This window comes from Cyclopterus lumpus, chromosome 1 (genome assembly GCF_009769545.1).
Source record: "Cyclopterus lumpus isolate fCycLum1 chromosome 1, fCycLum1.pri, whole genome shotgun sequence".
NCBI classification, from domain to species: Eukaryota; Metazoa; Chordata; class Actinopteri; order Perciformes; family Cyclopteridae; genus Cyclopterus; species Cyclopterus lumpus.
This window is the reverse complement of record NC_046966.1, coordinates 12348638-12371893: the sequence shown is the minus strand read 5'-3', so window position 1 is coordinate 12371893 and position 23256 is coordinate 12348638. Positions and strand designations below refer to the sequence as shown.

Here is a 23256-nt window from a genome sequence, read left to right as displayed (position 1 = left end):
GACTGAGGGAACAGCTTTTTATTCAATACAGTCAGTGTCACATTTATTCTTAATACTGTATGTAACCTGGTGCTGCTAAAAGTGTGAAGTGATATGGCGCACAAAGGAGAGAAAATAAAAAAATAACCAAACAAGTGACAGAAAGAGGAGAATACACATTCTTCAAAATAAGCCATAGCGGTAACGATTACAACATTGCTCGGGACGTGGATTGTGGAGATGAGGCACAATGCTCTGAAGCAGAACATGAAGATAGACAGAGCGAGAGATGATGGAATAATGAGTTCATGAAGGGAAAAGTTGGATAGGACAAATTGTTCTTGCGTTGTTACAATAAAGCTTGGTTTAAAACAGGGTAAGATGTGGTCAATTGTAGTGTGCCAATACTTAGTATAATGTCTTATTTTTCACATCAACAGTGGTGCAGAGGAGTTTTTTTTTTTAGGTCCACTGTTACAAACACAGTCATTATAGCTGGCTGCATTAATTAGGCTGGGTATGTATCAGATCAGAGCCAGATCTGGTGCACCTTCTCAATTATAGTTTCTATGGGAGACAATTATTTGGCAGTTTTCTATCTCATGTCACACAAATCTTAGAAATCTCCATACCTATGAAAAGAGAGAACAGAAAATAGAAATAGATTAGAAGACATGCAATGAACACCTTCTCCATGAATGCTGTGATTTATGTATTTGACAGCACCCAGGATATTTTTGAAATTAAGATCATCTTTTTTTTTTGCATGATTACAGGTTTGGCTAACATTTAGACATTATCTCTTCTGATTTGGCATATTGATGTTGGCTTATTGATTCTGGTTCATAAATAACTGAAAAATATCAAAGCAATACTCAACTATTTTACTTATAACTCATTATTTATAAATAACAAGATACTTGATTCTACCATATTGCATCTCAACCGAGTGCCCATTAATGTGCATCAAAAATCAGACAACCATAGTGCAGGTTGAAATCACACCATTATCTCATCTAGAAAGATGACACTTTCTCTTACTGCTTGGAAAACATTATTTGTGGGGATACAGTACAAATGGACATTGCCATTGATTGGGTACACAGAAGAAAGTTGGTTTCTTTCATATTTTAGACATTTAAATGACTTGTTTTCCCCCAAGGTAAGAGAAATGTTGTGATGTACTTTAATGTATGTGACTCACTCTGGGTCATCAGCTGTGGGTGTGTTATAGCTTTGGAACAGCGGCTGCATGAAGAGCCCCAGAGTTCCCACCAGACACACCAGGATGAAGATCCACAGGAACAGACGGTCTATCACCATGGCTACGTACTTCCAGTCTTCTATGATCTGGAACCAAACCAACAAGTTACAGATTGTTAACACGGATCAAATCATGACTATAAAGGAGGTTTGTAGGAACAGAGATTTAGGGAAACACCATGTTTTTACTCCAGAACAACATGAACTTGTGAGGGGGCTTTAAAAGTGTGTATGCTCACCATCTAACTATTTTACGGCAGCATGTTTGCTAGACCCCTCCGCCAAACAGTGACTGCCCAATAATAGCTTAGCAATTAGATTACGACCCACAGTAGTAGATCAACATCCTTATTTATTTAATTATTATATAGTCTATGAGGTTATGGGTTATGTAAAATGTTTGAAAAGACCCATTTATGACAACATGGACTGTTGTGAAAAGTCATTTTAGAATCTAGGTCCAAAACTGCAGCAGTTTCAGCCAACATTACCTGAGATTGCATAATGTTTTTTATAAACACATTGGGTAGTCCTCGTCCCTCATTGTTTCTTCTATTGTTGAAGGTGAAAAATACGAGCAAACATGCTGAGCAGTCGGAAAAGGTCTTTGATCTTACAATGTTCCTTATTATCTAATTATAAACCAACGAATCTCCATCTGTCTGTCTGTTTGCTGTCGCTACACATGAACATCACTACTAAATGCAAAATGAATAACGTTACTGTAGCCCCATGTCTTCTGCATGGGTACATATTTAAGCACTTATATTGGGTTCTCATTTGAATACAAGCTAGCTGGAGACAATAAAGTCAGCCAGTGACAGCGTTTCTAACAAACTCAAGGAGCTAACTCTTTAAACTTAACATTATTGATAAGAAGCCACACGTGTGGGGTTACAGTTAGTCCTTCAGTTGGTCTATTTATTAGAGTGTGTGCAGGGTTTTCTGACGTTATCTGATATCTTCTGAAAATAAATTGATGGTTGACAGGTTGGAATAATGTCCCAGAAGGACAAAAGCAAATACTGAATGATTTAAGACATGACATGGTATGTGTCTTATCTGGCCCTGATAACTTCTTCATTTCTTGTACAAATCTCTTTATTCCGCCCTTATTCTTTGTCATCCCTATCTCCATAATCTGCTTTTATAGGTATTTTCTTCCTTAATTTGTTTCCAATAATGTATTCTGTCCTCCCTTTCTTTCATCCTTTGATCCTTCTCTTCCTGCTCATCATCACTGATAACCACGGCTTTGTCTCCTCACCCCTTCATCGTCATCTTCCGTCTTCATATGTTCGGCGATGTATCTTACTCCGTCCACCGCCTCCTCCACATCTGCATCCCACTGAACCGCCGAAGGCCTCCGGAAGTCTGAAAACCCACAACCCCCATCTGGGATGTCGTCCCCCTTCCAGCAAAACTTGTTTGCCAAGTCCTCATTCACGTAGAAAGAGTCGGCATCTGTTTGGATCCCACCGAGTCTGATGTTTGAATACTGCCTCTTGTCTGTGCTGCTCTGGGAATTGTTTTTCCCGATGGCACTCGGGTTTGCATACTTCCTGCGGAGTTTATCACGGATGTTGGAAGATCCTGGACGCCTCATGAAGAGGAAGGTGGGGAGGCGGACTAAGAAGAAGCGTTTGACCCAGTCGGGCATGTGGTGGGTGGACGGGGAGCGGTGATGCACATTGAGGACACAGACGCTGGTCACAATACAAAAAGTGACCAACACCATGGTGAACATCAAGTATTTACCTTTGAGAGAGAAACAAAAATAGGTCACAATGAACACGTAAATATCGGTGCGGCCTTAAATCACACTGCTTGTTACTCTGTGATTGAATAACCACTGAGTCTCAAATAATTGCGGGCATAATGTCCAACATGAACATCCATCCATCCATCCATTATCACCCGCTTATCCGGGTTCGGGTCGCGGTGGCAGCAGGTTCAGCAGGCCGACCCAGGCCTCCCTCTCACCCGCAACACTTTCCAGCTCATTCTGGGGGATCCCGAGGCGTTCCAAGGCCAGCCGGGAGATATAATCCCTCCAGCGTGTCCTCGGTCTTCCCCGGGGCCTCCTACCAGTTGGACGTGCCCGGAAAACCTCTAATGGGAGGCGTCCAGGAGGCATCCTGACTAGATGCCCGAACCACCTCAGCTGACTCCTTACGACACGAAGGAGCAGCGACTCGACTCCAAGCTCCCCCCTGATGTCCGAGCTCCTTACCCTATCTCTAAGGCTGAGCCCGGCCACCCTACGGAGGAAGCTCATTTCGGCCGCTTGTATCCGAGATCTCGTTCTTTCGGTCACGACCCAGAGTTCGTGACCATAGGTGAGGGTTGGAATGTAGACCGACCAGTAAATGGAGAGCTTTGACTTCCGGCTCAGCTCCCTCTTCACCAAGACGGACCGGTACAGCGCCTGTTTTACTGCTGCAGCGGCACCGATCCGCCTGTCGATCTCCCGCTCCACCTTACCCTCACTCGTGAACAAGACCCCGAGATACTTGAACTCCTTCGCTTGGGGTAGGCAGTTTGCCCTCACCTGGAGGGAGCAATCTGCCGGTTTCCGGCAGAGCACCATGGCCTCAGATTTGGAGGTGCTAACTCTCATCCCTGCCGCTTCGCACTCGGCTGCAAAACGCCCCAGTGAATGCTGGAGGTCACGGTCCGAGGAGGCAAACAGGACCACATCATCCGCAAACAGCAGAGAGGCGATCCCGAGACTCCCGAACCGGATCCTCTCCGCCCCCTGGCTGCGCCTAGATATCCTGTCTATGAAGGTCACGAACAGGACCGGTGATAAAGGGCAGCCCTGGCGGAGGCCAACACCCACCGGGAACGTGTCTGACTTACTACCGAGGAGATGAACACAGATGGAGAACACAGCTCCTACTGCAGGCGTACAGAGACCGGATGGCCCGTGCCAACGGGTCCGGCACCCCATACTCCCGCAGCACCCCCCACAAAAACCCCCGAGGGACCCGGTCGAAAGCCTTCTCCAGGTCTACAAAGCACATGTAAACTGGTTGGGCAAACTCCCAGGAGCCCTCCAGTAATCTTGCGAGGGTAAAGAGCTGGTCCACTGTTCCACGACCGGGACGGAATCCGCACTGTTCGTCTTGAATCTGAGGTTCGACAAGCGGTCGGAGCCTCCTCTCCAGCACCCTGGCATAAGCTTTTCCCGGGAGGCTGAGCAGTGTGATACCACGATAGTTCGAGCACACTCTCCGGTCCCCCTTCTTGAAGATGGGAACCACCACCCCGGTCTGCCAGTCCATGGGCGCTGTTCCCGACCCCCATGCGACACTGAAAAGGCGTGTCAACCAAGACAGCCCAACAATGTCGAGCGCTTTCAGCATCTCAGGGCGGATCTCATCCACTCCTGGCGCCTTGCCACCAAGGAGCTTTTTGACTACCTTAGCGACCTCTGCCAGGGATATGGGTGAATCCACCCCAAAGTCTTCCGGCGCTGCCCCCTCTCCGGGGGACATGTTGGCCGGGTTTAGGAGTTCCTCAAAGTGCTCTTTCCACCGCCCGACGATGTCCCCAGTCCGGGTCAGCAGTTCCCCCCCCCTGCTGAGAACAGCCTGGGGTATACCCTGCTTTCCCTTCCTGAGCCGTCGGATGGTTTGCCAGAACTTCCTTGAGGCCAACCGAAAGTCCTTCTCCATGGCCTCCCCGAACTCCTCCCATGCCCGAGTTTTAGCCTCCGCGACCATCGTCGCTGCAGCCCTTCTGGCCCGCCGGTACCCGTCAGCTGCTTCAGGAGACCCCTGGGCCAGCCAGGCCCGAAAGGCCTCCTTCTTCAGTTTGACGGCTTCCCTCACCTCCGGTGTCCACCACCGGGTTCTCGGGTTGCCGCCACGACAGGCACCGATGACCTTCCGGCCACAGCCCCGAGCAGCCGCGTCCACAATAGAGGCTTTGAACAAGGTCCACTCGGATTCCATGTCCCCAGCCTCCCTCGGGATTTGTGAGAAGTTCTTCCGGAGGTGGGAGTTGAAGACCTCCCGGACAGGATCCTCTGCCAGACATTCCCAGTTCACCCTCACTACACGTTTGGGCTTGCCAGGTCTTTCTAGCCGAGTCCCCCGCCATCTGATCCAACTCACCACCAGGTGGTGATCAGTTGACAGCTCTGCTCCTCTCTTCACCCGAGTGTCCAAGACATACGGCCGCAGATCAGATGATACGATTACAAAGTCGATCATTGATCTCCGGCCTAAGGTGTTCTGGTACCAGGTACACTTATGAGCCACCTTATGTTCGAACATGGTGTTCGTTATGGACAAACTGTGGCTATCACAGAAGTCCAACAACAAAACACCATTCGGGTTCAGATCGGGCAAGCCGTTCCTCCCAATCACGCCCCGCCAGGTTTCTCTGTCATTGCCCACGTGAGCGTTGAAGTCTCCCAGGAGAACTATGGAGTAGGCAGGCGGCGCCCTTTCCAGGACCCCTCCCACCGACTCCAAGAAGGCCGGATACTCCGAAATGCTGTTCGGTGCATAAGCACAAACAACAGTCAGAGCCTTACTCCCCGCAACCCGTAGGCGCAGGGAGGCGACCCTCTCGTTCCCCGGGGAAAACTCCAACACAGCGGCGCTCAGCCGGGGGCTCGTGAGTATCCCCACTCCCGCCCGGCGCCTCTCACCCTGGGCAACTCCAGAAAAGGACAAAGTCTAACCCTTCTCCAGGAGCTTGGTTCCAGAGCCCATGCTGTGCGTGGAGGTGAGCCCAACTATATCTAGCTGGTACCGCTCCACCTCCTGCACCAGCTCCGGCTCTTTCCCCGCTAGTGAGGTGACATTCCACGTCCCTAGAGCTAGTCTATGCCGCCAGCGATCGGTCTGCCCAGGTCTCCCGCCTGGCCCGCCGCCCGGTCTACATAGCACCCGACCCCGATAATTCTCCCTGCGGGTGGTGGGTCCACAGGGTGACTGCTGCTCCTTGATGTTTTATCGGGCTGAGCCCGACCGGGCCCCATGGGCGAAAGCCCGGCCACCAGATGCTCGCCGACGAGCTCCCCTCCTGGGTCTGGCTCCGGGAGGGTGCCCCGGTTTCCCTTGTCCGGGCAAGGTAGCTTCAGTCCGTGGGCTGCTTATCATCAGGGTTTATTGAACCGCTCTTAGTCTGGGCTCTCCCCTGAAACCTGTTTGCCTTGGGAGACCCTACCAGGGGCTGATGCCCCGGACAACATAGCTCCCAGGATCACTGAGCCACTCAAACTCCTCCACCACGTTAAGGTGGCGATTCATAGGAGGAGCCAACATGAACAAATAAGCTAAAATAAAGGTTCTGTATGGCTCACCTTTTACAGGCTGAACATTTCCACATCAATACTTCCATCAGTACAACAACAGAATAATGTCACTCACCAATTTGCTACTCTGAGGTTCAAATTGTAATAGAAATAGAGTTTTCATTTGGTGAGCAATTCCAAAGGCTTATTGTGTTTGTTGTGAAGTTGCTGTTAATAATAGAGAGGACTTGTATCATGTTTTGCAATTAAAGCCGGAAAAGGAAACGATGTTGCCCCTTGAGGTTTTTGATGTGAGTTTCAACAGCAAATAATATCAATAGCAAAATAAAATGAGAGCCAATAAATAAATTAGGATTTATGGTTAAACATACTTAAAAATCAGGAAGTTCCTGCACCCAAGCGAGAAATTCTCCAATACATAAGCTCCTGTAAACATCACAACTTTACACTTTGACTGTTATACAGATTAAATGAATTATTATTATGCCTTTATTACTGAGCTTTAGAGGTGCAGGTAGAGGAACAGTCTAGCACTGTTTATCTTTTCATCTAATTCTCTCCAAGAAAGTAAATACGTTTATTACCCTGAATGTGAATATAGTCTTTCATGGAAACTGAAAAATCCTACCTACTTGTCGTACTTTTATTAATAAAAAAGTATTAACAAGCTTGGTTATTTAGGCAAAATCTGAATGAAGGATATGTTTATTATATTTGGCATAAAAAACGTGTCTTTGAACTAGACCTCAAAAAGTTACTTGTGTGTTGTTGAAATATTTTAGATGATTTTTCAGCTTATTTAATTACCAATAATGCAATCATATGGAAGTAATGGTTCATACCGCTAGCTGCATACAGCTAAACAAAGATGCAAATAAATCTGACTGACCTATGAGTGGCACTGCGAGAGAAGTAGGTGGCACTATCTTTGATATCAGCAGCAGGAACACAGTGAGAGCCAGCAGCACAGAGATGCACAGCGTCATCTTCTCCCCGCAATCTGATGGCAGGTAGAACACCAGGATAGCCAGCGACGTGATCAGCACACAGGGGATGATCAGGTTAATGGTGTAAAACAGCGGCTTCCTCTTGATCACAAAATCATAGGTGATATCCAGGTAGGTGATGTCATTGGGGTCCTCATTTTTGCGCGCCGGAAGCGAGACGATATCCCATTCCCCGCTCGGCGTAAAGTCATCGCGGCTGGCGAAGTCGCTTGTGAGGATCAGATCAACTTCTGTGTGGTCGTAGGTCCAGGAGCGGAACTTGAGAGTGCAGTTCTGCTGGTCGAAGGGGAAGTTCTGCACCTCGATGGCGCAGGCCGACTTGTAGATGGCCGGGGGAAGCCAGAAGATGTCTCCTGTGTTGGAGACCACCGCATTGCAATAGAAGGAAACCTCATACACGCCATCAGCACTGTGAGAGGTTGTGGGTGAGAGGGAAGATCAGAAAGAGGATGGATTCAAAGTCTGCAATTACAATCAACACATATATAAGTCATATTTGAAGTCAGCTAACTCTTAAGGCAGCACTGTAAACCGTTGTTCCCTTCATCGCAATGATAATAATCAGACAAACCCAAACTATTCCCCATGAATGTCTTATGAAGTCATATTAAAAGTAGACATTAATTAAGCTCTTACTAATCCCCTTCACCTTTCCAAAAAAGTGGCTTAGTAGAGAAAGATAGCAACATTTTAATTACAAAATCCCCTTTGAGAAACAGGCTTTTATTCACATGAGTTGTTTTGCTCGTAAAGCCCTGATGTTAGAACGTTGAACGTTGGAGAGCCTCTAACTACTGTAGAATGATATACACTAACTCCAATAATGCCATAAAGTAATCCATTTAAGGCCACCACACACATAAACACATCAATGTAGTTGCATTCTTTTATTACACTGACTTTAGCACACCATAACAGATCCAGATCACCACAATCAAATATGGACAAATTGTCTTTGGTGGGAGGACATGCACATACTTGTTGTATAGCACTATATCAGGAAGCCAGATGTGTTTGGATGGTATTCGTAGTTTCTTGATGCCTTCATACTTCTCTGGGTCCCATCTGAGCCTGTAGTCATTCCACTCCTGCAAATAGAGTGTTTATAAACTTTCTTACTGTCAAACACACCCACAAACTGTATATTGAACATTGTGTGTGCATTGGATAGTTAGAAAGATGTAATTGTACCTGAAACAGCCACAAGTTGGTCGTCATTATCTGTTCTCTCTCATTCTACAAGAAAACAATAGTCGCTTGTCATTTAATAAGCATAATTTCCATTAAATCCCTTTTTATTGAAATGGTTGAATTATTAGTTTGCTGTCTTCTGGCAGTAGATTAAGCACAACACACTAAAGGTCAAACCTAAATATCAAAGCCCCTATATGGAGAGGATGCAATAACATAAACATTTTGTGGCATAATATCCCTTTCAAAACATTCACAAAATGTCACAAAGGTGGATGTCATACAGAGCTAAACATATAATATATATAAATATATATCTATATATATTATACATTATAGTATTTACATTCATTTCAGATGCTAAATATGATTGAATGCAACACAAGGCATCCAAGTGGGATCTGTTCATGACAGGAGACTGAAGTATTGCATAATTGAAATGAAAGATGGTGACTGCATTATAAGTTGTCTTGTGCTAACAGGAGAGATCTCTTTTACTTATGTATGTAGATCATATAGAGGCACAAGTATTACATTGAGACTGTTTCATAACCAGTTAAAGGAAGTACAAAATCAACCGAGTCTCTCTTACAATGGTCACATTTTAAGTGTCAGGTTCATCTAATTAGGTTACAGTGAAAACACCTGTGTCAGGCCCTGCATGGGTCTTTACTGTATAGATAAACCAGTATGACTTGATAAAAACAAGTTAAGTACACCGGTACAGAGACAGTAATAAATGATCATTATTATTATTATTATTATTATTATTATTATTATTATTATTATTATTCAGTAACAAGGATCCTTAAAGGAATGAGAACAGAATTATAAACCTGAAAAAATAGCATGCATCTATTATGTTATATTATATAAAGTGGACTAAGACACTGCCTGGGAGCTGGTGTGGTCCCACAGAATATGTTAACCAACTGTGGCGTTATTGTGAAATACAACATTAGTTGCTCTAAGTAGAGCAACCTAATGACCGCGATGTAATCTCTTAGCGGAATGTGTCATTGTGTGTGTCGTTGTGAACACAGCTGTGTCCTCAACAAAGCCTTTACTTAAAAAACATACTTATCTGTGTTTATGATCTATCTCCATACATGACCACGAGTAACCACAGACGCATTCGGCTGCGAGTCACTAGTTAATACTTCTAGCAGACACTGATTCACCACCACAGGGAATAGGTGAAATAGTGGCTGCACCGCCATTATGGCGCAACACCCAAAGATGTTGCCGGGTTTGTGATTCTCAAGCATTGCTATAAAAGATATGAATCAAAGTGCTTCGGTCAGATTCATAAGATAATATATCAAAGAGGGCTTTGGTTATATTCCTTTAAACATTTTGTCACAAACAGGACGTCGCTGTACTCAAATTGATAATGTATGTAGCGTCTGGCATAACCTCATAGCCCCAAATATGTGTTTTTATATAAAGGAAACATACTTACTACACTGATGAGCTGCGACAGAGACACCTGTATGGAGATGGTGACCTGTTGGCTCTTATTGACAGCAGGTCTGATCAGTTTGTTGTAGCGCTCTGGACCCAACAGGTAGTTCACCAGCCGTTCCTCTGCATTCTCTGCTCTGCTGCCTGCAGACCATTCAGAAAACAGAGAGCGGGAGGACATTTCATTTTGAAAGAGCTATAAACCTATATTAAAATCTTAACAATACTGGTACACTTGCATGTACCTTGAAGGCTCTTCTAGAAACAAACAACGTACTTGTCTAGGGGTAGTGTGTCTTGCTTTAATTGAGTCATTGAATAGAAAAATGTCCCCACATTATATTTGCGTGCATGTTGCAGCTCCGAGCGTGATATTCATCTCGGTATGTTTTGAGTCCAGTGACACCGTGAATGATGAACAATAAACAAGTTGGGTGTAAATGAAGGAAATTAACCAAAGGGCTGAATCACGTATTCTCTGTAACATGTGAGTGTGTGTGTGTGTGTGTGTGTGTGTGTGTGGGGGGGGGGGGGGTTGCGTCTTGCAGTCTCACGCTTTACTGCAGGGTTTTAGAGCAAAAATAATAAACAAAATTCCAGTCATGCATCCATCACTGAGAGGATCCCTGAAGCTTTGTGTTTCCTCAGCCCTAAATTATTGGTTACGTAAAAGTGATCGTATGAATAAGTCAGAAGCAAAATGCTTTTGACCCGCTCTCCTGGCTTCCACAACCATTATGTCTACATTGTCAAACAAACTGACAACAGTGCAGAGAGCGTTTATTTTCTGGAGTGCTTCACCCCCTCTGTGCCACATGAATTGTGTCTTTCTGTAAGAAAAGGCTGGATGAGCAACACTGTTCTCTGTTTACTACTGCAGCCTGTTCCTTCAAGTCACTGTCAATGTGTTCAGCTATTTAAAGGCGAGAGAGGTAAAGGAATTTATTAGAACTGAATAAAACTTCAGTCTTCAATTTATTTCATCTTCAAAGGATAAATTATTATTTTTGTCTATAATTGTCTATTTGTGCGAGAGATTCGTTCGTTAAACTGTAGGTTAACCTAATAGTTGGAGCCCTTAATCACATGTAGATGATATCTTAAGTGGCATCAATGCATTTAGAGTATGAACATGTTTTAATAACAGCCTGCCAATTAGTTTTGGATTTTCTTTTGCTTATACAGGAAAATACATACCGGGTAGGCTATCTGTATCTGGAAAATATGTAAGTATTAGGAAAGGGAATAAGGGGGTAACAACTTTGTTAAACAGTCTTAGTAATAAAAAATAAAGCAAATGCTCATTGTGTGATTTATTTCTATGTACTTAGTAGATTTTATTTTTTACATTATATGTTGTGGTTAGGGCTGATAATTGGTGCAGGATGAGCAAAGAGGAAGGGGAAAATAATTGATCAAAGAACAAACAATGACAAATAGAGTGCCTCCTTTCCCAAATGCACGTGCTATCCAGATAAAGATCTATACAACATGAGGCCGTGGTGCTCATGGAAATACTATCGCCTTTGTCCACAGGGGCAGCAAAAATGTAAGTTTTCTCCAGGATTACGGGCGCACTTGGAAACAGTTTGAAACACATGGTCAACTTTGTGAACTGAAACAGAACAAAATAAGAAACGCTGTCAAATTTAGAGAAAAAAACACCATGGTTTGGCCTAAAATTACTACAAAACTGAAAGGAAAACCCCCGCAAAAACAAGTATGTTTTGGCAACCAAACAACTTAGTTACATTTAGGCAACATTGGTACGTGGTTCACACATGACACAAACAGCAACCACCTGGGGGGAAGTCCTGTGTGTTTTTGACCAATCCACAACCCGACTTCAAACTTCCACAGACTCATTTCCATTTTTTTCTACGTCAAAAGCAAACATAAGCCAAAATACGCTCCCTCAAAACAGGAACAAAGTGGTTTTGTTGTATAGGAACATAATTATTCATCTGGTTGCCGGGGAGTTGATCCCAGCAGACTCACTTTATTGAGATTCATTGAACCACATGCTTGTACGCCTGGATGAATAGTTCCAGCTAAAGGTAATTGGATAAACCTTTGGAAAGAGTACTCGAACCTTTTAGCATTGCGCTCATTGAGCACAAAAAAAAAGACAGTAAGAAGAACGCATGAGACAATGTCTCATGCGTTCTTCTTACTTGTCAAAATCTGGCGCCCACATTCCTCACTATGTAACTTTACTGCGTGTAGTTCTGTTCGGTAAGAGATTTGAGTGTGTTCTGCTGGTAGTGGTTAACGTAGCCTCGAGCTGCTAGCCTCGAGCAGAGATGAGGAGTGGTGGGATCGCTTATTATTTATAAAGTCCAGATTCTTTTTTATTTTCAAACTCGCAGTCTTCAGACTCAATGCTCAACCCTGACTCAAGTGACATCACCTGGGGCGATTTATCAGACTTCATAAAGCTCCTTCAGCCACAAAAGGCCTTAAACAACTGACCAAGGTCTGTAAACAGACTTTATTGTGTAACATTGTTGTTTATTAAAGCCTACTGGGACTGGTGTGTTTTTTAACCATATGTTTTGCGACAGCTTCAGTTGAAACACAGATGCTGTGACTAAGGAACGGTGCCAGACATCAGGCCTGATGGAGTCTTCAAACACCCACACACCCACACCAACTTGCTGGCAGACACAGCAAAGTACTGTGTGCCTTCTTGGTGTATTACATAATTTAAATAATTCAAACCAAGTTTGCAGGGTATCTTTGCCTTAATGGATGTTAGAGAGTAATGCTTGACGATGCTGCATGTCATACCTAATCTTGGTCAGAGTCCACTTGTTATTGTAGAGCAGACATGACTATTGGTGCCTCAGATTTCTTTCCTGTCTCCATAATGTTGTCCTATTGAAAGATAAGTCCAGCCTACAAACTAAAGCTGAAGCAAAGCCTACAAGCGGATACAATTGTATGGTGAAAGTATGCAACCGTCAACACTCTGTAGAAGAAAAACTGAATCGAGGTCAGGTTAATAAAAGGAAACCGTTCTTTTAGGACAGTGGTGGAGACATCCAAATGTTCTGCCTAAAAGACGGGAGCTTTCTTGGCAGTAGGTATAAAATAGCCTTCTGTAAATTATTCAAAGAGCCCATCTGTGTGTTCTAAAAGTATGATCACTACACACAGTTTTTAAAACCTGTTTCTGCTTTTCTATAAAAGAAATTCAAATGTGTTGTCAAAGACATACAGCATCCTCTCCTTTTGGGAATGTACAGGGGTCCTTAAAGAATATACAGGGGACTTTAAAGAATATGCAGGGGTCCTTCCAGTTAGTGTCTTTCTTTAGTCATAAAGGAGTCGGACTATCAATAGATACAACAATTTAAATCTGAAGTAACAGATAGGAAAAGCAGGTTGTGTAAAGTAATTTACTCGAGGCAACAATAACTGAACATGTACATAAACATGAACTACACATGATGGGTTTTGCACTCAATGTATTTTGAATGTGGCTATTAAGAAATTGAGTGGCCTAAGCACAATGCTATTTCAATAGAAGAAAGTGATTGAGTGGTTTTCTACCACAATGATATTATTGGCTTGTGGCAAAGAGTTTGAATAACATGTAACAATCATAGCAAGAGAAAAATGGTCAAATTAATAATTCAAAGTAAAAAATAAAAGACAACAATTGCGCTGTTTTTTTGCCATGTTAAAGTAAATAATGTATACGAGTGAACCTAGCTCCACTGATAGACAATGACATGACAAGATGTCTCTTTCTTTCTCTCTCTATAGCTAAAACGTAAGTACATAAGGCTAACACTGCATTATGATCACTACAGATTTGACCTCTTGTATCGTTCTGCTTTTTAAAGAATATTTGAAAAATGTATAAGCTACATTGAACTCCCACCTGTTTATTTCAGGTAGGGTTGTGCAACCTTTAATCCTGATGCAGGTAACTTCATATCAATACAATATATCACGATAAAGCATGTTTACTTGTAATTCAATAAATTCAAACTAAATACATGACAAAAGAAAACAACTGAGTATTTTCTCATTTAATGATGTTTCCAGAGACATTAAAGAGGAAGAAATATATATTTCCTGTGTTTACATGAGTGCACAAAAACAGGGTAATCAAATTAAGACAATAGCTAGATTTAACAACATGAGTGTATTCCAATGAGCAGAATTCAGATATCTTGAGAAATGTGAGTAATGCGCTTATCAATTTAGAAAACAATTGTGTATCTTGATGTATGATTTCTTCACAATACGATTCCATTGAATCAATACATACATTGAAAATAAACTGTCATATTGAATGTGCACTCTTGTAACACAGTCTACACCAGTTAGTGTTGTAAAGATGCAATGACATATTTGGACATATGCAAAAAAAGCAGCAGTTTGTCTGTCTGCTTAAATATTTCTCACAGTAAAATTTAATGAACCGCTGAGAGCAAAGAAGTATTTTGAATAATATAGCTCATTTATTTATTATAAGTTAATATCATATTAGTGCCACCTTTAATGTGGCAAACCTGTGCATGATTATCTACAGGACATTACATTAATTTACCGTTGGGTAAATTATCTATTCTGCAGTCCACTTAGAGCTCATCTCAACCTCCTCTGTGCGTGTGTGTGCGTGTGCGTGTGTGTGCGTGTGTGCGTGTGTGTGTATGAGTGTGTGTGTGTGTGTGTGAGAGAGAGAGAGAGAGAGAGAAATAAAGACTTTTCCTTTGTATATTCATCTTTTTGAGAGACGTTTTCATGATGGCGAAGTTGTGTGTCCATAAGCACCATGGACAGCGTCGTGTTGTTTTAGTCAATGTGCAGATGCCGGCTAAAGCACACAAGGTGTAGGTCTCGGGTCGTTTGTCAAAACAACCGTTTTACTACGTCACCTAACCTAGATACACATCCAAACTTCGGTAAATGTAAAGAATATAGAAGAACATACCTGTGTGAGAGAGAATGAAGAGCAGGAGAACAGTGTTGGCAGTCATCTCCTTTCTGCTTCCTTTGACAAACTTGCTACTTTGTTATATTGTCCTCCAAAAAAACAAGAGCCTTGACTGCGAATAGCTTTCAATTCTAAATAACAGTGTTTATATTCCGTCGTGATACGGTTCTTGTTTCTTCACTTCTCTGCGCTGGTGGACACACACACACAAACACACACGCACACGCACACACGACACGCACACACACACACCTGCTTTGGTTCGTCGTCTGTCGCCAGAATATTCAGAAGCGCAAAAATGACCGAAACCAAGAAACGTCTCTAATATACTTAACAAGTAATTTGTTGAAAATGTTTATTTTCCAAAGATTACATGTTGGTCTCTAATTGTATAGCCGACTACTAGAGGAGCTGGGCTGCCCATGGTGCACTGCCGCCTCAGCCACAAACCAGCCACGATTACATTTAAACCGCTCTCCATCCAAATCCAGAAGTCCAAATAAGTGTACGGGTGTTGTTTTCATCTCCCCACAAAACAATATTTTAACTTCTTCTTCTGAGGATCAAACCACCGGCGCTCACCTGCGTTAGGTTCGCTCTCCTCTGATTAAGCGCGGACAAGTTCTCGTGCGTAAAGAAATTGGCGCAGTTGCAAAAAGTGCGGTGGGCACTGACAAGACGCGCGTTGCTCATATGATACCTCAGAGTAAGTACTTGCGGTTAATGTCGATGCAGAGGCGAATAGCTATGAAAGTCCATGTTGTCCGAAGTGAAGCCAGGAGGAGCAGCGGGGCGTGGGGGGTGTTGAGTGCGTGTGCTCCCTGAGTTGCGGACCGCAGTGGAAAAGAGTCACGTCATGGCTCGAACTGATGCTGCGGCCAGTCTGCTGGAGATGGCCTCTGTTCTGCCAGAGGTGCTCTGCCTTTGCTTATCATGAACAATACAGAGAAGAGAACTCACAAGAGACCACAGCAAATGTCATCTGATAGACTCGGTTTGTACTTTTAAATTTAAATATGAGCCATGACAAGAAGCAATCTATTTTAAGCTGATTTAATAGCTTATATAGATGTATAAATATATACACATACATTACATACATACATACATACATACATACATACACTGTATATATGTATTTATGTATGTGTATATATACTGTATATATACATACACACATACATATATATATAATGTATATATGCATACAGTATACACTGTAGTTATATATTTATATATATTCTGTATATATACACATACATACATATATACATACATATATATATATATATATATATATATATATATACGGTATATACATACATACATACATACATACATACATAGTTAATCGGGATACAAATACATTAAACGTTACATTAAACCTTATTTTAATTGTCACATATATATATATATATGCATCACTCCAAACTGGCTGATTCCCCGAAACATTAACATGCCAAAGTTTCACTGAGCAAGACATTACAACAAAGTTAAGTCACATGATCCGATGTGAGGTCCTGGGACAGGGATGTCGTATGTGTACAGATTGTAAAGCCCTCTGAGGCAAATTTGTAATTTGTGATTTTGGGCTATACAAAATAAACTGAATTGAATTGAATAAGCAAAACATATTTATTAGCTTTAGAAATTACACAAAAGAATATGTATAGTGGGAATTGCAGTAATCACATTTATATGTATTAATTATCCACCAGCAGGCTTTGTGTATCGCTAATTATTCTGAAGAATAACCATTTACTCACTTTTTTTTATTGAGGGATATTTTTATTGAATGAGTTCTGCTAAAAGACACTCCTCTGTAGAGAGTTCATGTCTCCTGTCTTTATTGTCTACCATCAGAGCCGCAGTAATGTTGCATATGACCAGGTGCACATGAATATGATTTGCTATCTTACTAAGAGGAGAGTCATGTCGCAGGCCACTCTGCTGTAGATCTTCCAGTGAAAAGAGAGAAAGGATTGGGTTTGAAAGCAATAAAGAGGAGAAGACATGAAAAGGCAGCACCACTTTTTAGATACTTTATTTGTTGCTCATGAATAACCCAATGCAGATTCAGTAGCATGACAGTCGCATGGATTCTTCTTGGCCAGGGGGGTTGAGAGGTTTGTTTAAAACCTACAATGCACAAGCAGGATATGTGAATAAATAACCTTATGGATCTTATTTTGTCCAAAAAAACATTTTGATAATTTGATCTAAATCAGAAGACACTTTTTCACTCCCTTTCACACACGCACACACGCAACCCCCTAATGCCATGTATTCACCAAAATCACCTAAAACAGAAATAAATTATGTCAAAAGCAAAGACTGAAGGGATATTTATACTGAATCCCTCACAGACCAGGCCATATTTCACTAACACATTACTCCTTTACAAGGTTTCAACCCGCTATATTAGAAATGTGTGTCTGCTGGAGTCAAGTTAACTGGCACGAGGGAAACCCAGCTTACGTCAATTCCCAACACCCTCCTTCTTTAACTCTGCTGTTCCATCACTACCTTTATCTCTTACATCGGCAGCTTCAGGCTGCTAAATAACAGAGCCCAGATGATACCTGACATATTTATATATTTATAGTCAGGACACACTGTGCTTGGTGAGATCAATATATCAAGGCGTTACTGTGAGAGCTCTATGCTTGTTGGTTTGTAATCTTTATTTATCCAGATAAGGGCTGCTGAGTGTGCATGTTGGAAAGATTGCTGAGCTTGCAACAAACAACCCCCCTTCCATTTCATGAACTCACTCACACACAGTCACACTTTGGTGAGAGCGCTAATGTTATCCACAGAATGCAACTCTCCAAAAACATCTTAAAAAATCTTTCTAATACAGAGATATAGAGTTTAAAAAAATAAAACATAGCTATAGTTAGTATATTAAACAGAACATGAGTCAATGTAATCAATATCAGTGTCAGTCTACCCCTAGAAGTGCACTAAAGCAATTGTAGGACAGGGCCAGAGACCGTTTTGAATTAATAAAACTGAAGCTGCAGATAGCTTGATATCCTGGCTTTTCGAATCTGGGTAAAAATGCTCCAAAAACGTCCATCCTACATTTCATACAATGCAACTCAAAAGCATCTTTTCACACTGCCTGATAAACATCCATATCTTTAACGCCATACTTTCAGTTTATTTTTTTCGGGGGCAGACCAGAAGCAACAACCAGGCTCGGGATGATGGTTTTCTGAAATAACACCATGATCCTGAAAAATAGTCTCCATGGGTTCATGAGTACTAATCTAGAGGTTGTGTGCAGGGCCCACAGCTCCATAGAAAACAGTCACTCCATCTTCTTGAGATTGAATCCGAGCTAGAGGTTTAAAAGCTATGTAGGCCGAGGCCTCTGTATGAGGGCTTGAGGCTGGGAAAGAGAAGTAGATTTGAGTGTCAATAGCACAGTAATGGTGTGGGATGTTGTAACGATGAGTAAAATAAAACATAGTGAGAAGAAAATGGACCCTCTGGAAGAAGCCTGCAGAAATCCACTGCTCCCCTCCACATACAAGTAAGTGCTTCTTGTTTCATGGCTGGAAAATAATTTGCTTTATCTAATAGTTAGTTATTAACTATATAGTATGTTATATAGGTCCTTTGGATTTTATTCTTCACAGGTTTCCAGTTCACTCAACATATTTTAAAGGTTTTAAAGATGGATAACGTGCTTCTCTGTTTTATAGTGGTCAGTATTGCACTGTGATGAGCTGAGCTGGATGGCATGAAGAGTCACATTTTAAAAAATAGGGTTTTATTTAACAACAAATTTAACAAACAATTTATAAAGCAATGAAGTTCTAGACACGTAAAAGAGGCCAACAACAGTACTTAACTAATTAGCATAACTGAACAGACTAAAAAGACAGAACGAAGACTAAATCCATCCCAACAAACTGACAGAAAGGGAACATAAAGGCTGATCAGATCTTTTTTTTTAACTAAACTACAAAACAACAGGCAATTAGTTTATGAACAAATAGTTCAGCAATTAACCACGTGTTGAAATTAAACAAAAACTGCAAACATAATAATAACCCTCAAACCCCACCATGATGTGGCGGACATTTTATGTAATATTTAATTATTTAAAGGCTCTGCTTTAGTGTGTGTATCCTTTGTGCCAGCCTGCAAATATGTCCCTCAGCAGCAGCAACCAGCAACTAAACCCTGAGCACTGGCAACTCAAGAAATTATAACAACTTATCAAAGACAAAATAAAGTGTGACTGTACAGAAGTTACCTAAATGTCTGTGCTAACAAAAGCCAATGTAATGTCAATCATAAATATACAGTCACAGATGTATGAAACAAGTTCACTTGAGTTAGTAATGGAGGGGGTGTCTCTGAAAGGCAGTCCTGAAAATGAATGCATATTTCAGTGAAACTGATTCCATTTCCGGATGTTTCGGAAACGTTTCATACAGATTAGGAGGATTAGCAAACAACACCTACTGATACATCATGAAAGCTGTCTGGATCTGATTCAAAACACTCAGTCAGGCATTTCTTTTTAAATCGGTTTAGTCAAACATCAGTTAATGACTCTGTATAAAAACATCACAACAGCTCTATTGCTATAAGGTCGATACATATAGATTCAAGAATACATTCATTTGTGCTTCTATGCACAGGTAGGATTTCACCAATATTTTCTCATAGATGCGGGTAAAAAGACATTCCTGTTGTGTGTTTCAAATATAGCTTTTATAAAAATTAGACATTTTTAAAGCTTACTTAATCCTAAAAAAAAGATAAGGACAGATATCATGTGTTCATGCATATATCACCACTAGATGGCAATGGTAACCAAATAAATGGGTCCAAATGACCCGGGTATAGCCTTATAGTCTGCAGCCAGATCATGGTTTCGAAATAACCAACAAAGGAACAATGATGAAAAATGATACTTTGTATGAATGTGTTTGGGCTTCAGCATATAATTTCATCCCGACATATGTTACAATGATATAATATAAGTTAATGGTCAGGTAAACCTGCTGGGGGCCCATTAGCAGCAGGGCCCCTTACCCACCATCCCTCTCACTGTGCTTTATGCACACATAATCCTCATGTAAGTGTGGGAACAGAGGAGAAACACACCATTTAATTTCAAACACTATTATTTAGAGGATAAAAAAAACGAAAAAATGACCATAAAATGACCATAGCTTCGTTAGTTGGTTTAGTTAGGTACACAACAGTTACACCTGGCAGTTACTTGGTGTAACTATGAGTATGTGTGATACATCCTGTTTTAATTTAGTGACACAAGGCAAGTTTGGTTTGAACAACAATTTAGTGGAACCAATTCCTCAGGGGCAGTTGCCCACTTTTCCTGGTTGGTTCTCTAGTCATGTGGAAGTTGAGCAAGGAGTGATTATGAGCTCACGGGCCCCTCCACACGGCTGTCTACATTGCATCAGAGGGCAAGAACAGTTCAAGTGTAAAGTGTGTGGTGAAGCAATCTGCTTCTTAAGACCAAGTGACACTCAATCTAACTCAAGCACCAAGAGACGAAGGCCAATTCTAAAATCATCACTGTGTCCTTTTCCTTCACTTGGGCCTTGAGGATGGGGACACAATGGAGGATAAATGAGATGGCTGTGGGACTTGCAAAGGACAGTGAGCCCTCCCCATGTGCCAGGGAAAAGCACTGCAGGACATGATCACATTTATATTAATATAGGAATTTTGTGAAAAGGGTCACTGGAATTGTGATAGTTAAACCAGTGTAAACCAGTAAACCAGTAAAAAAATAATTAATCCTGTATAATACACATAAATCAGTAACTTAAATCCTTATAAACTGACCAGTAGGTTGTTTAATAAAGTGAATATGAATTTGCTACTTTTAGTCTGTGTTCCTAATCCGGGAGACAATGTGTTTTTGTTTGGGTGTAGTACAGTTTTGATGTAGAAAATTTAAACCATATGATTCAGACTTTGGGTCATACCTGTTAAGTAATTATGTTTGTATGACTAACTATATATAAAAACAGTGGAAAATGAACTACAATCAGTTGAAAGTTATTAGGTACACTAAACAAATGCAGTTTAATATCGCATTCCTGCAATACACCGTACTTTCATCACGTTTAGAATGCATTCCTATTATTTTGTCCACCCAGCAATGCAATAGTTAATTGAATCAACACCTGAACATAATAACCTACATGAAGGTGGGATTGACTGCAGGACTGTAATACACTGTATGTGTTGTACTTCTCTTACCTCCAGCAACAGACAGAGAAATGGTTGAAACAATGTTTACTGTAGAACGCATGGTGATCTTTCTGGAGGTGCCAACACTCACACAAGAAAGTCCTATAAAAAAACATGAGCTGAGGTCTTAAAGCTGAAGTTAGAGCATCAGTAAAATGATTTCTGAAAGGTACATTAATGTCATGGAAAGTTAGGGCAACCTAAGCTTCAGCGTGTTATCTTTAACCTCAAGGATTATATTTCTTAAAACGTATATATTACTGTCAAATTGTGACAAAGTAGTGTCAATTGTTATTTTAAATATGCTTATTACTTTTGAATGTGTGTGTGTGTAACATGTATAACCTAATAATGTAACAGTTGACGGAGTGTGAAATACACCAGTGGCTTACCTGTTATCACACTCGACATAATGAGAGGAATGGTAATTAATTGCAACATAGGTTGTCTAAGTATTTAATAAGTATTTCTCCAGGGAAGCTGATGTACACTTTGTCGAGGTTTGTCATTGCAACGCAGGTCTTCAGAATCCTGCCCAAAGCAAAAGCTGGGAGACAGTGACACAGAAATACTAAAACGTCAACATAGAAAAAGATGTTCAAAATTGCTGACGACAGAAATGTAACATAAGCAAAACAAGTTCATTTTACCAAACTAACTATGACAAAACTAAACAAATTGCCAAAATAAATACAGTAAAACTATAATAAACCAATGTTTTTGTTATCATGGTTGCAGATATTGCAAATATATTTGATATAGCTTATATTGTATTCAATGTATGTACTCTTCATCCTAGGATTCTTTTCTTACAATTCAATTAACTACATTTCAGATCCAGATATTAATGTCACATAGTAATGTCACAACAAAAGAAAGAAATGTGGAATAAACAAGGAAAAACTTCTCAAATTCACACATGATTCACTAGCACATTCCTTCTGTATTTAATGCTGTTCTCCACTATATTCAATCTGTGCATATATTTCTACAAAGGTTCCTATTCAACACATGGGCACACGTGTGCTCATGAACATGTATGTGCCCAGCACTACATGCTATAGCACAAGTTAGACACATTACTGTGATGTAACATGTCTGAATCCTTCGTGTACACGTCATGTCTGTGGGAACTAATCATGGTTGACTAAGGGATACACATGACCATCCATCACGGTTGAAAATCACTTTTGGAGGGGTTATTTATTATGGTCCCTGTTAGAGCAAGTGCAAGGATGTAAACTGCCCACTAGATGGTGCCGTTTACTCTGGTGTAACTAATTAGACACAGTATCTAACTTTAGGTCCCAGGCCACCTGATTCAAACTGCAGAAAGAGAAAGATGCACCCTCCAACAAGATTTTTCATTTATTTGCAACATTACCTCAGATATGCATTTCTATAAACCGTGGGACGTTTCCTTGACCATACCTTAAAATGTCAGGTGGTGTCAGCCAAGAAGTGTTTGCGATCGCAGTACAGGTTTTTGTCCTTTTTTAAGTCAGGCCTGTGACATTAATTACCGGTAAGGTTAGTTAGACTCATAAGATCTATGAAGGCAAACTAATGTATGAATACACTAGCTTTAACTTATAAGTACAATATATTAGCTCACCAGTAACATGTAATGCAACATTTTAATTGATTTGAACTACATATTAACTTAACTAATGTTTCCTACGTCAGCCTCTTAACAGTGACATAGTATTAGTACGTTGGGTCAATACGGAGATAGATCTAGTAAGTTGGCTCATTCGGTCCAGGCAGCAAAATGTTCCTTCCGAGGACGAGAGAGCACTCCCACTTGAACATCGTCCTGATCAGGATACATCTGCAACATGCTGTGAAGTTGTGACAATTCGCTAACCTAGCTTGCA

The 23256-nt window shown here is 41.3% G+C and overlaps 1 protein-coding gene across 1 annotated transcript; it reads right to left on the bottom strand.

Annotated features, from left to right (window-relative positions):
• Positions 1-16012, bottom strand: chrnb5a (cholinergic receptor, nicotinic, beta 5a). Its single transcript, XM_034533897.1, has 8 exons — positions 15125-16012; positions 10175-10320; positions 8713-8757; positions 8500-8609; positions 7404-7930; positions 2510-3000; positions 1184-1329; positions 1-611 (listed from the first exon to the last, which is right to left on the bottom strand). Exons 1-8 carry the CDS (start codon positions 15168-15170, stop codon positions 596-598), a joined length of 1527 nt encoding a protein of 508 aa, XP_034389788.1. The 5' UTR covers positions 15171-16012; the 3' UTR covers positions 1-595.
• Positions 16013-23256: the final 7244 nt, after the last annotated feature.